The sequence below is a fragment of the Lineus longissimus genome, chromosome 8 (genome assembly GCF_910592395.1).
Source record: "Lineus longissimus chromosome 8, tnLinLong1.2, whole genome shotgun sequence".
NCBI lineage: Eukaryota > Metazoa > Nemertea > Pilidiophora > Heteronemertea > Lineidae > Lineus > Lineus longissimus.
In genome coordinates this window covers 17,011,793-17,026,644 of record NC_088315.1, presented here as the reverse complement: position 1 = coordinate 17,026,644, position 14,852 = coordinate 17,011,793, and the positions used below count along the sequence as shown (strand labels likewise).

General features: G+C 40.4%; 1 protein-coding gene across 4 annotated transcripts in view; it reads right to left on the bottom strand.

The window, feature by feature from the left end:
• Window positions 1–14,852, bottom strand: part of LOC135492108 (muscle LIM protein Mlp84B-like) — a 202,690-nt gene that overhangs the window by 13,417 nt on the left and 174,421 nt on the right. For all 4 annotated transcript variants that reach the window (XM_064778291.1, XM_064778292.1, XM_064778294.1 and 1 more), the window contains exons 4-14: window positions 9,439–9,584; window positions 7,666–7,795; window positions 7,138–7,295; window positions 6,505–6,655; window positions 5,788–5,945; window positions 5,029–5,179; window positions 4,260–4,417; window positions 2,787–2,934; window positions 1,539–1,696; window positions 1,214–1,373; window positions 564–712 (exon numbers count right to left, since the gene is read on the bottom strand). In XM_064778291.1, coding sequence (XP_064634361.1) covers window positions 564–712; window positions 1,214–1,373; window positions 1,539–1,696; window positions 2,787–2,934; window positions 4,260–4,417; window positions 5,029–5,179; window positions 5,788–5,945; window positions 6,505–6,655; window positions 7,138–7,295; window positions 7,666–7,795; window positions 9,439–9,584 — 1,667 coding nt within the window. The remainder of the gene's footprint in view (window positions 1–563; window positions 713–1,213; window positions 1,374–1,538; window positions 1,697–2,786; window positions 2,935–4,259; window positions 4,418–5,028; window positions 5,180–5,787; window positions 5,946–6,504; window positions 6,656–7,137; window positions 7,296–7,665; window positions 7,796–9,438; window positions 9,585–14,852) is intronic.

The following is a 14,852-nucleotide window of genomic DNA, read 5'->3' as shown; positions in this document are numbered from 1 at the left end:
TAAAAATAATTACTGCATAGCAAGCATGCTCGCCAAATATCCCTTGCCTACTATATATGCATCTTCTTATATTATCAAACAAACGTTTTGAAGTTTATTTGGAAGAATGTATGTTTTGGATTGTTATCAATACTAAAATCATTATATTGAATTCGAACCACAACCGGTGATGGCTGTCACCTGCTACGATAGATCGATACCAAGATTTCGATGCGACCTCTAGCAGTTATGTGCGGATGCTTTGGGATGTATATACTGTTTTTGACAGACATGTAAGTTATAAACCATTTTCTACATGTATACATGAGCTGACATCCCAATGATTACTGGTTACACTATATTTTACAATCCAGGGCCCGGTTGATCAAAAGCACAAAAGTCACGTTATCCTTTAATAACAGTTACGTTAAGTATCCTTGAGGATGTTAATTATCTCTTTCAGTTAAACGTATTAAAATTTTCACGTTGAGACCTAACGTCTCCGTTAAAGCTAATGTTGTTATGAATAACTCCGCCCTGGCCTGTGAAAACATTAATGCTTTTCTGTTGCCTCTTCAACTTACCACATTTAAGGCAGTGCCTGTGCCACTTTTGATCCAGAAGGTCCATCGCCTCAGCATGGTAGACCTTCTTCTCACATCTGGGACAGATGCTCCCACCTCCTCCAAACATGGAAGCCAGAGGGTTTGGGGTACTGGAAGATTTGGGATTGCTGCAAGACAGAATAGCTTGATAAAGCGTCCTCCCGATATTTATTTCTCCTCCCCATTTTTGTCAATACCTTTATCAGCAATGTATGATGAAATATGATGCCCCTTTTTAAACATCCGATCAACTAAAATATAAAGTAGGTGATTATCCAATACTCTATATAAAACACAGCAGCCCATTTCCCATTGAAAACGTATGTCATGTTTTAAAACCAGAACTACGAGGTCAGTGTCACATTCATAACGTCCGGCTTTTTTCTACTTTATCATCGCTTTGTGAATCCATTCGTGAGGTATCTATCTTTCAGTAGCTGCTACTGAAAAACTTTCTTAATATTGCATTCAAATGATGACGTCCTTCACGGTAGAAAAAGGGTGGAACTTAAGATGCGAAAGTCCAGGATAGACACTAAAGTACATACAAGTACAAACAAAAAAGGGATTTTTCTAAAATTTGTGATTAGAAAAAAAGGATGGTTAGCAATGATGAAATTAAACCGTACCTATCATTTCCTTCGCCACCACCTTCTGTTGACAATATTCCTGCACCAGATCCGAATCCGTAACCCTTTGGACCGAATTCGCGCGCGTGACAGGTAGCACAGAAGAGTTCGCCGGCATGTTCCCGCACAGTGCGCGAATCCACATGATGCCCACAATCAACTTGAAGGAAAGGAAATTGAAGTACATTGATAGTTAACATAACCATTGCTTGTGATTTTAGAGTTAAATGAAGACTCTGATGACTCTACCAACTAATTTTATTCCATCTTTATGACATTTACGAAGGCAAGAGCATTAAGATTCGGTATCATGTGTTATGCTTACCACAGTTAAGGCAATGTTTATGCCACTTTTTATTGAGACATTCAACTTTTTCTGCATGGTACACAGGTTTATTGCATCTCGGACACGTATCGCTTGCACCGCCAAACTTCGCGGCAAGTGGGTTCGGGGCTGTTGAGCGGTGTTGAGCTTTCGGGGACCTGAAGAGACAATGGGTGATCACGTCAAGTCAGTGCAAGTTAGAGTTTCTCCATGTAAAAGGTGCCCAAGTGCTCGTTAGCTGAACATGGCGGCTTATTATAAACAGCGAGATGAGAAATCGCGAAATCGTGAGATGAGTAATCATTATTTTCTGCCACAAGAATTTCTACTTCCCTGCCATGACAATCACCATTTCTAACGCTGCTGTCAACTTCTCCATTCAATGATAGTAGGGCCGACGACAACACAAAGGTTACATGTAACTGCATGTTCATCTTGACCACAAAGGTTTTTGCAACTTATCATGATATACTGTGAGTAAAATACCGTGAGGTTCAGGATGCTGCATGTATCAAGATTATTTTCACTTTATGCCTGGCGGCACAAGTCACCATACACAAGATTGACCGATAACACAGGGCATGCGCCTGGTGAACGTCTGGACATCCCTAAAATAGCGCGGTCTGGCAATCGAAACTAGGCTATAAATAAGGTTAAATTCCACACATCGCACAGCGGAGTCTATTTCAATGGGTCAATCAAAACAAGGATTGCTCCCTACTACAGCCTCGGTCTCATTAATGTTCGTCTTTTCAGATTTCATATCCTGTGGCGCATGGTACATGTACTCTCTGATCACCGAGGTTGGCGTCTCGTGATTTCGCATTCCGCATATTGCGGTTTATAATAAGCCGAACATGGCTTCATACAGTCGGATTCGGGTAAAAACGTAAATCTGTGTTATTTCGGAAGTTTTACGAGATATTTGGAACAAGTTAGCTATTTCTGTAACCGATTTAGAAGACGGGCGAATGAGGCTTGGGTCTCTTTAGCCAGACGTCAACGTTATTCATTTGTCTGGGGACGTCACCTAGTTGTCTGAGGAGGATAACTCAGACTTCTCTCGGTTCCAAGATCACACCGTTAGTGCTCTCTGGGTGGAGCTGCCTCCCCCGACCTTCTCCTCTCAAAGATCTGGACCAAATAACAGCAGTCCAAATTGACTAAATTTCTCAAAAATTTGCTTTCGCCGACAAGAAATTTAAAGATGGCATGAAAAACAAACTATGTCATTATGTCCTGACTTACGTTGATTCCTGTTCTACCGAGAGGACACCACCACCCATACGCTGGCCGTAGCCCTTCGCACCAAACTCTCGACTATGGCAGGAAGCACAGTATAGTTCATCATCGTGGTCCCTGATGGTTCGGGAATTTAACGCATTATTACACGAAACTGAAAGACAGAAGGACTCAATTTCGAATGACGATTATGAAAAACAAAGTATAGTACGACCTCTCTTCAGGAGAGGCTCGGTGATTGACAAGTGCTGTCTTAAATAGAGAAGTGTCCTGATCAGAGAGATCAAAGTGAATGAAAATACGGGTCCAAACCGGTGTCCTTGATGAAGGAGGTTTTATTGGATATATAGGGACGGGAAGACTTTTTCAAGACGCAGGGGTTGCACAAATATGACTATCGTGATACGGGATGGAGGAATAATCTTCGGGAAAAATCAAGCTACATATACAGAACCATCCCGGAGAATCAAAATCCTAAACTACGGGAAATTCGTGCCAAGCCCACTGGTATTGCCGAGTTCCGAGTTCTTTGGTATATTCCTTGCAAAAATGGCCCCCGCATGGCTTACCTAGTTATAATAGTATTTAACTGTTGCGTACATTCGGATCTGGAGATACTTGGCCTGCTATGGACTGATTCAAAGCACCATATCTCTACTTGGGCGGCGTGACGAAGCAAAATATCGTAAAACATGCATTAACATTAAAAAGCGTTACACTTATTGCAGCCCATCGGACGGAACCTTTAATGTGAAACGTCAACGATCTTGTTCCCCCAAGACACCCAGATCCGAATGCATAAGTTAAATCAGAACATTATCGCGTCTTTAGCAGCAAGGGGACGCTGTTTTCCTGGACGCACGATCGAGAGACTCGGAAATCAGGAATACGAGATAAAACCTGGATTTGGCACGTAATGCCCGGAGTTCAGGATTTTGTTTCCCTGGCGTGATCAGAAATGCTTTGGGTTATCTGGCAAATTGCTCATGACAAAGTTATACCTAAAATATATAGTTTATTTATCGTACTCTTGTACATTTTACAGTATTGTGCATTGTGCGCTTACAAGAAAAGGTGCATTGAACAAAACAAGAACGTAAAAACAAAATACATGTATCAAAGTCTATTTATGAAAGAAAAATTCTCATGGATCCTCTGCCGCGGGGGGGGGGGCAAAGGTCAACTTATCATTCGCATGCTAGATGCGTAATAGCATCTGACAGCTCATCTCTATCAAAGAGGTGATAGTCACCCCTGTCTCTTATCAGTATAAGATCCCTGATCACGCTGCCTATGTCATTCGTTTCGATATCACCAAAGCCACAGGAGTATATATAGTTTCTCGAGTATCGAGTCACATTTATAGAGGCAGTATATTCAGAGACCAAACACGACTGGGTAAATGTCGGTCCTATTCCTTTTTAGGGTCTCTCGTTAATTGACAGGCATACAATTAACAAATAAGACATATATACTTACTACACTTAAGGCAATGTTTGTGCCACTTCTTATTGAGACATTCCACTTTTTCTGCATGGTAAACTGCTTTATTGCATCGGGGACACGTATCTGTTGTGCCCTGAAACCTCGCAGCAAGAGGGTTTGGGGAAGTCGCCCCTTTGTGTTTCGGCGACCCTCTGCAATGAACGCAAGAAATTCTAGTGATAAACAAATTTTAACCGTCTGGAATTGCTCACACGATGTCAGTTAGTCATGGTTTGATGCCACGATTCTATAACGCCTAGGTTGCAGTCTGATAGTGTTTTATGTGAAGTATGTTTGATCTCGTTTTGGCCGCATCAGTTTGGTGTCACAACACTAAACCTATTGGGTTTGTACAAAGTATGGAAAGCAGTAAAAAATCAGTTGGGATCACATTTCAACTTTTGAGGTGTTCTATAATAGAAATCGATCCTGTTGATATTGGTTATGCACAAAACACCCCTCAGGTAGAGCTGTCATTTCGCCTGAGACCTCGGCTACAGGCGCATCTATATGATCCACGCCGTCATGGCCTTTGGTGAGACAATCAATACCTCCAGTTCGGTATCAATTCCTTAATGAGTAAAAACACAGACAATGGGCATGTAATCTTGTCGCTGGTAAAACTGAATATCCAACCGATGTCACGATCTTCCTTTCTAAATCTTTTTCTCAAAACTGTTCATCTATCATAGAACGAAGCAACTTGTATAACTCTAACGTACTGTTATGAAATATGTACCACAGGATTGATTTAGCAACTTACTCCGGGAGTCCATCATGTATAGCTGATGTAACGGTGGCGACACTGCATCCCAAACCCTTCGTTCCAAAATCTCGACTATGACATGAAGCACAGTAGAGTTCGCCGTCATGGTCCCGTACTGTCCGCGAGTCTAATGCACGGCCACATGAAACTGAAAAAAAGGAAACGGACTGAAAGTGCGACCCCATTGATAAAAGTGCCAGTCAGACTCACTTTACTTACAGTCCAAAACAATTGTCATCCATACAGTCGTTACAGTTAGGTGGTGCGTCATTGACGCGCTGTGTTGGTCGAGCATAAAATACGCGATAGCTAAATTGCGAGATAAGCGCGTCACTGGGGACCGTGGACCGTGAGGGCGTCGCGTTAATGGTCAGAGTGACAGTTCCCGACCAAGCGGTAGTGGGATCGAATCCCTTCCGAGCCACTCGTTTTATTCTCGTTGGAGTTTGAAGATTAAGTAAGGGTTGAATAAGTACTTTCTTTTCACAATCTCCTAAAATACCATAATATTGCATGTCTTTGACGAATTGCTTTGAGCAAAGGAGTGGCCATGGAATGACGCTATTTATACAGTTTTGAGTTTTAACTTGATGAAAAATTCGTTGATAATTGATATCCAATAATACATGTACCAATGAGGTAGTCTGTCTGACTGTTTTTGCAACAACCCTTGCTTTAAAATGACAACATCATGTTGACGCAACGAAATATTACCAGAGTCTTTCGAACGACTCTTATAATACTAATGCTACTTACGACATTTAACGCATGTTTTGTGCCATTTTTGATTTAGAATATCCTTTTTCTCGGCAAGGTAAACAGCCTTTCCGCAACGTGGGCAGTAATCTGTCGTCCCACCGAACTTCGCCGCTAGAGGGTTAACTTTCTTGTCCTGTTGGTCCTCTTTCCTTTCACTGGAAGCAAATTTTAATGATTATGTGAAAAATCTACGCGCCTTAAATTTCTTAGATTCGCAAAAATGTCTCTGAATTTTTTTCTTCAATAATTATAAATAAGGTAGATTACGGATTTCGATTTTTGCAACAACATTTTTTTTGATGTTTTTATTTTCGAGAATCGAGATAACAAGAATAACACATGCAAAAATTTGGCGGTTAAATCGTTTTTAAGACCGTGCATTTAGTACGTAGGCAAAGGAAATGGCCTTCGAAAATTGTTGGTCTATTTTAGGTACGATTTACGCGTTCGTGCAGTTAAAGGGAGGGAGATTGTTGAAAAGATGATTTGAAAATGTTTATTTCGCCGTAACATGTCTCTAGGTATGAGAGAAGATGTGACGCAATGTTTGCTAGGTCTGGGTCCTCCAAACTATGAATTATCAACAAGATCAATGGTGGTCTTGTAACAGTTTCATCTTTTATCCCTTATGCTAGTGTTCCTCATAAAACCTATCAATACCTCGATAGACATTATCATAACTGACAACAACAAGAAACTGTCCTAAAAACTTACTCCGAGCCCCCATCAGTCGCAGCATGTGCCCCGGTCCCGATACTGCATCCTATGCCCTTCGTTCCAAAGTCTCGACTGTGACAAGATGCACAGTAGAGTTCGCCATCATGGTCCCGTACAGTCCGAGAGTCCAATGCACGGCCACATGAAACTGAAAAAAAGGAAACGGACTGAAAGTCTGTTTATTTCAGTGTGACCCCACTGATGAAAGTGCCATTTAGATTTGGTTGATGGGACTCTATTTACCTCTGTCTGTCTCTAATGCCAGGCACCTGGCGAGAAGGAAGGTTGCACCCTATATTTAACAAGCCATAGGCTGACGAATCGGTTGCATTGGACATGACAGAACGGGCGGGCTATCAGCGTGGCTCGAACCACTGGTACTCTATTTATGATGAGGATGCCTAAAACATGTTCAACAACTCGGCTATTCGGGGGATGTCGGGTAAATTTAATATTATTCGATCCTGAATAAAACTAACTATGGAAAATTTGTAAGATTTTTTTTCACAACAATCTTCTTTAAAAGACGACATAAATTATATTGTCGCAGAAAATACTGATACCGTATGACAAAAATGGGACTAAGATGACTTTAATATTACCAATAAATGTATACTAGATATTACTTACGACATTTCACACATGTTTTGTGCCACTTTTGGTTTAGAATTTCCTTTTTCTCAGCATGGTAAACAGCCTTTCCGCAACGTGGACAATAGTCCGTCGTTCCACCGAACTTCGCCGCTAGAGGGTTAACTTTTTTCTCCTGTACTTCTTCTCTCGGTTCCCTAAAAGAAATGTTGACAATAAAAAAACAAGATCAAAATATTAAAGGTGTATAGGCCGTTGTGTCCATGATAATTGTGTTTTCTTGTGGGTCAATTAAACATAAATGAACATTGAAGACCAGTTAACGTGATGGAGGAGGCCTGCTGGTCATGAAAATCAGCAAAATTTAGTTTAAAAGTTCGGTGTAGATGGCAGTTGTGAGGAAACCTGCAGTCCAGCTGCAACATCGTAACATTATCGCGTTTTCAAATAATGTCATTGTCAAGCTATCTTCTCACCAAACTCGCTGTTGCTCCTGAAATTGGCGTTGGTGCTAAGTCCTTACATTAGCTCCGGACAATTCCAGTAATTCTAACTGGTCCAACTCACCCATCCGGCCCAGTAGTACCACTGAACTGTGCCCCCTTCGGTCCGAATTCCTTCGCATAGCAGTTCTGGCAGAACAGGTCATTATCGTGCTCTCTCGCAGTGCGCGAGTCGACAACGTGTTCACAAAGGGCTGAAAAAAACCTCCGGTACTTTGACACATGTTAACTCACACTGATCCAGTGCTCGGAGTTCTCCACAGTTTCTCAAGGTAGGTGGTACCATTGATACTCAAGAAGTTTTGCCAGTATGCAACACAAGGTAGGGTTCCCCTATAGAAACCCTTTACAAAATTCGAAAGCATGGTATTGGGAGGGTGGTTCTTCCAAGGTAGGGTAGTAAGCTGCCAGGGTTGGGTGAGCCACCCTGAAAATGGCCTTGTGGAGAACACTACATTTCACTAAGTATAAATTGCCAAATTTGAAATTATTCGGCGAACATGCTGAAAAAGCTATAGCGCCAAAATGTTATTTATTCCTTGCCATTAACAACTTTTTGTTCATTGTATTTTCTCGTGCCGCATCTACATCTAGTGCCCTTACTTTACACCAGACGGCGCTAAAAGTCATTTGCATTGATAGTCCATGCAGGCATTGTGCGTTAGAATACGGCAATGTGTGTATCAAATTTCTGATAGCTGCATGTTCAATAATAGAGAATGTGACCGGAGAACGTAGCATCGTACTAAATAGGTTTACTATATATTCCTCGAAAATGCCAAAAATTGCCAGTTTGCTCTGGTGCCGTTACGGCAATGACGTGAGGCTTTTTGTCGGAAACAACCACCAAACAGCGAAATAATGCTAATTTACTGTCAACAGTACCTACCCGTCATTTACTAACAGTTAGCATCAATATTTTGAAACTCGAGGCACGTTCATTCCTCTTTTTGTAACCATGGCAACATAGCACAACTAGAGCACTGTGATGTGCATGATCACACTGTAGAATGAGATGTGACAGAGCTATCATAAATACAGTCCAAATCACAATTGACATCCCTGAAGTGGCGTCAGTTGCGTGCAACTGACGCGGGTGACGCCTGACGCGAAGCAGACGGGTTGTCATCATTTGTGATTTAGACTGTAGCTCGCGATACGACATGGCCAAAGTCCATTTTACCAGAGTCTTTTATTTGAAAGACGCTGATTTTACGAAGAAATGACACTCCAATATTCGGGGTTTTCTTACAGAAGTTGCCGTTGAACAAAATGCTCTTATTCAACTGAACAGTATAGAATATCAACTTTGCCGCAATCGAGCAATATATTAACCAAGAATGAGCCATCTACCATGTCTACAACAATATAATGTGCCGAGCACTTTTCCCCAGCTAGTTTAGGCTATATTTTTTAGTGCAGTGCCATTTTCTCGTGAAATTGACGACATATGATCACCCAAAGAATTACTGGGCCATTTGGCACCGAACGCAAAGCGCCAGCGACGAGCATAAGGAGATTGCGGGTAGATTTCGCAATGTAGGGTGCGTGCTTTATTACTATTCATCATAGGTGTCAGAGTAAGGCATCATCGTCAAGCACTTACAATAGCCTATCCGTGGAAACCATGTCAAGAACTACATGTGTAGTTCGATACGTTTTCCAATACATTTATAACCTTTATGGCTTGCCAAGTTGCTTGTGCACAGCGACTGAGAAGCAATGCGAATGAAGCCTCGGGTAGTTCGTTGTTATGAGACACTTGATCGAGTTTGTTAATGGTGAATTTGATCCATACTTTCGCTTGTTTAGAAAGGAGCGGTCGAGTTTAACTTACCACATCTTAAACAGCTCTTGTGCCAAACTTTGTTCATGCAGTTGACTTTCTCCGCGTGGTAAACAGTCTTTTCGCATCTCGGACACTTCTCACCCCCACCTCCATACATAGCTGACCTCGGGTTTGCAGACGATGATCGCTTTTTTCTAAGAGAGGCAATTTGTTATAAAAGAACACGCAATCTTAATTATCTGAAATTAGAAGTATCGAGAACTGTTCTCTGGATGTGTTGTAATGTACCGTGGATTAAACGTCACGAAGCGCTACTGCCGCTAGAGAAAATGATTTCATCACGTTGTTTGCAAACAATAGATACTTGGACACCTTTGACATTTCTTAACACCTTGCAGATATCTCTGACCTATATAGTTGGCGCTGGAAGCTAACTTGTTAAGGCGGGGCAGTTATTTAATTCACAGGTGGCAGAAAGTGGTCCCTTCTGCCTGCCACCTAGGAGGCAACTGATAAACTAAATATATCCATCTGTCACGAGCATTTGAAATTAATTTCTAGTTAGTGTAAATGTAAATACATGGTTTAGGAGCAACTATTTTTGTTGGAACCTTAGCTTTTAATGAAGTAAGCACCTTTCCTTATCTCGTCAAGAGCATTTTTCCTCTGCCCACAAGATGTTTTTTTAAGATTATAAGAAGTAAAAAACTAAGCACATTTTGAGACTAGACCCACGGCCTAGAGAGAGTTCCTGAAGTAAAATTATGAATCTGGATACATGGAACAATTGTTTGAGGCTGATGAAAACTTCGAACCAAATCCCTTCGCCGGTAGGCTTATCCCCAAAGGTTAACAATTTATTAGCACCTACTCCCCAAAGCTAACCACACCCTTAATCATAAATCCTTAGAACTATGCCCACCACCCTAAAATCAATCAGCGAGAAATTACTACAGTTAATCACATATCAGAACGATAGTCTTACCCAGAGAGGAATTATAGCTTTGGTAGCTAGTGAGAAATTTAAAGTGGTCAGTTGGGTTCAAAAGTGTATTTTTCGCATTTGGCCAAAATCGTGTAATTCTCTGGGGTATTGACAGTCATGGCTTCTATAGACCCACATACATTACATGTGCCATATTCCGCCAGATTACAAGGACCGCACATCTTTTCCGGGGGACATTTTCTACTTCTTCACTGGCTCAGGCTGTTTCCCCTCTCCAATGGCCTTCCTATACAGATAGTTGTTTGTTGTAGAGTCAGGTGTTACATTATAGTGCAATGATTAACAGTTAATGACACGATCTTTGTTTTGTGTCTGCTTAAAACAAGACTAAGCTAAACGATTTGATATCTCCCTGCATCTCTATCTATGTATGCAGATATCTGATTGGAAAATCAATGCCAATGGAATTGATCTGACTTATTGAATCTTTATTGATTTCGAATCTAATTATTTCACAGGTTAACGCTTCTATCCGTGTAGTTCGATTGATTAATTTCTTTGAAATGTTATCAGCGTATAGCTAATCAACACATCCCAGGCCCTTAATACTCTGCTGCACATCGTCACCAAAGGAAGCTATCAGGCAATATATAGTTAGTAGGCTTTTTTTGACTTCGTTACAGTTTTTCTAACTTTTCCTTATTTATCCGACAAAAGACCGATGTTTCTCTGAAAGGTCAGATTTCTGAAACACCTGTGAAAAATGCCAGGGCTTCCCAAAATAGGGCAATAAGGATCAACGGTCTATGTTGAATGGGGTCAACACTTTAAGTGTGAATACCAATTAAGCACATTCAGCCTTACACATAGGCCTTTGACCTTTAGTTCCCTTTTTGGGAAACCCTAGTATTTTTCACAGGTTATCTAGAAATCCGACCTTTCAGTGAAAAGTCGGACAATGTCGGACTTCTGTCGGATAAATCAGGAAAAAAAATAGAGAAATCGTTAAATAGTCGGGAAAAGCATTCCACTAGTGAAGGGGAGGGATTCATGGTCGTCACACCTTCAAGTTCCAGTATTCTCATTAGTGCAAGCCATAGCGGACACATCTTACACATGAGAAAGGACACACTCTCTATTAAGGACGCTATTTTTGGGCCCAGGTACCTTCTTTCCATTTAATTTGACCTCTCTAATCAGGCCATCTCTCTATTAAGGACAGTACTGGTCAGCCCCGAGTCTGTCCCTAATGTAGAGGTTCTACTGTATGAGGTAAGGCTAAATGCATCGTCGTGTAGATCTTGTTCTAAACATGTTTAAGATTAAAATAAAACTCATAAATAGATGCTGTTAGTGTTACACCTCAAATAACCCAATGTCGGATTGACTTAAACTCGAGACAATTATACCCCGGCCATGCAGCACCAATATGCTGCATTCATATCACTGAAGGACATCGCCATCAATAGGTATTACACTCTCAATAGCAAATGGATGGCTGCATGTTGGTCAGCTTACAATGCAACATGCTACACATTCAAAAATTGAAGATATTTGAATGGCCCGAGGCTGAAAAGACTGATGCTGTTACTGTACAGGGATGCTGATGAGGAACATCGGCTGGTTGCAAGATAAATCACAGCACGTACATGTATAACTACAGTTAGAGGACAGCGGCATACGTTCAGTTAAATCGATTATTGGTTGAATTATATAATGACACATAAGACTGAGCCGAAGCAGGGCAGCTACGTCATATGGTCAATACACTTGAATTCACCTTGAAGTGTGTATATTTTTTTAATGTGTCTCTAAAAAAGTAGAGATACATGAATAAAGATTATGATTAGTGTGCCTGTTGTGTAAGACCATAGTCCCACGTTCAAACTGTGGTCAGCAATAGTGGGCCTCCTGAAACGAATTGTGATAAATTTGAAGTCAAACTTTTTCAACGAAAACCAGTCAACACATTTAAATTAGCAGCCATTTCGACTACTCATTAGCTTTGTAACCCATGATCTTTTATTTGGTATTTCATGTATGTGCTAATTAGGCCTACTGATCTTCCTGAGTCCTGAGTACCGTGGCATAACATACCGTTTTCTACAGATGGTTTGCCTTCCACGGCCATCTGGAGCTTATTATGACATATCTTTGGTATTTTGTCTCATCAATTGATGATCAATATCATCTAAAATATCTTTGATTTTGGAAGACGCGAACAGCTTCTGGGAGAATGATTGAATAAGTATGCTTAATGGTCACTTTCATGTCATGGTGAATTCAAGTTGCCTCTGAAAAGGTCACGATAACAAAGTGGCAGTAGGTATCAAAACAAACCATGTATTATAAAGGGCATCGAAAGGCTGTCACAGGATTACATTTTAGCATGTGTTATGTTCAACATGTTTTAGACGAATGCTCCGACATTCGTAATTTGATTGTAGTATCACTATCAGATATCTAAACTAAGCGAATGCAAAAACAACTCCTCATGTTACACAGATATCAAATTTTGAAAACTATTCAGTCTGTTGATGAACAGTTGTTTTTTTTCGTTTTCTTAAAAAAGCTTAATTCCCAAAATTGCAAATGGAAGAGAAGAACTCACCACTTAAAAATTCACTTCGTTTTCTGTATTTTAGCCACTGGCGACCATTTGAATCATTTACTGACAGTCAAATATCCTAAGTTAGTCCAGCAAAATCTACGAGATGCTCTTCTTTAGATCATCAACTGTCATCTGACAATTTCTATTCACAGAGCAGTCAAAAACTAAATAGGGAATTTAGAATTTCAGACCAGGCAGGGAACCATTGAATAGGAGAGCCCGGAAATTTGCTATTGAATTTAACTCTGAATTTAACCCGGAATGAATAGTTGACGGGGTTAAAGTAGGCCATGAACATGGGATAATAACGAAAGCTGATATTAAAAATAAAATGCCCCTGACCCAGTCAAAATACCTCTGGCGTTATTTAAAAAAGCCTTATGATACCTTACCAGAGAATGAAGTACCCGGTATGGAAAACCTGCGTATCTATATTGATAAGAATAAAGTATGGAAAACCGGCCTATACTTATGAGAGGATTAGTTGTGCTGACAAACATAAATCTATAAATTGTGCAGACAACATCCTGATAGGTCACACAAACAAGGTTTACTATAATTTTTACATTGATTTATATATAAATCTAATTTGTATATACATGTACATTTACATACTGTGAAGACAACATTGTTGTATTCACTCCAATCCGAAGGTTTCCATATATTTTGAGGTTACAACATTTGAAGCCAAAAAGTGAAACATTTTCGTAAATATATCGATGAAGTCTCATTTATAGAAATAGGTTGTGTCGACAACAGACCACCTACACAGCATGATCCATAAATAGCGTGATTTTATAGCAGGATCGCTTTTCAAGACTTACGATGTATCCCAAAAGCTTCACGAGCCAATTCAAGGACGATAAAAAACGTTAATCGATGGAAGAAAAGCAATATATTATACACGCATCATTATCTTTACACTACACGATCACATTAGTTGATGTCGGCACATGTGAACACAAGCAATGATAATATACTGGTAAGTATTTAAATATTTCAGCCAGGATTTCAAAAAGGCAGGGCAACTTCGGACACTGCAGGAGCAATTTTCGGCAAAGAAGGGCATTTTTAATCGCGGCAATTTCTGCTTTCAATTGAAAATATGTTTTTGAATAGTTTTATGGTACAGAAGAGATTTTATGGAGCCATGGCCGATCGGCATTTTAAAACACAAATGCCTTTTATTAGGTGTCAGACCACTTCTACTAATCATAAAAACTAAACAAATATTTTTTGTTTCGAAATTATTTTTTGAAATATTTATTCCTTTTGAAAAAAGGGCGACAAAGCGCCGCGCCTGGCAATTCTGCATTAGCTGAAACACAGATTTTCACCATTACCCTCACCCAGGAGAATCAAAATCCTGACGCCGATGTCTAAGCATCTCGTGGTCGTTCCGAGTCCTCCGATACCGTGTATTGGTGAAAACCTGTTGGTTTTTAAGGGGCTGTAGCAAGATTAAAGTGAAGCTTATCGAAACAAAATGTTTTAGTCTCTCCCCAACCCCCTCCCCCATCAGAAACTAAAAAATGATGATTTTTGGCTTCACTTTCCATAGCTCTGTGTTGCACCTCCTTTGACTTTTGGCACTGTGGCACATACTTCAAGGTGGGATCCTAATCTGCTTGAGGGCAAGTGGCTAGAGAGGGGGTTTGAAAGTTCTGGTAGTAACAGGCTACCAGTTTTGAGGGCCAGAAAACGCTTCAGGAAGGGGTCCTGACCCCTCCCTTCCAAATGAAAATTTTTCGTTTCTAATGGCTTCACTATATTTTGCTATTCAGCCTCTAAAATAAAAAGACCAAATTCACATGATTCAGTCATCATTTGGGCATTCGGATCTTGAAAATTATCATCTTGAGCTTGAAACTGAATGGCAAAGTTTCATATGACTTCAAATCAAAC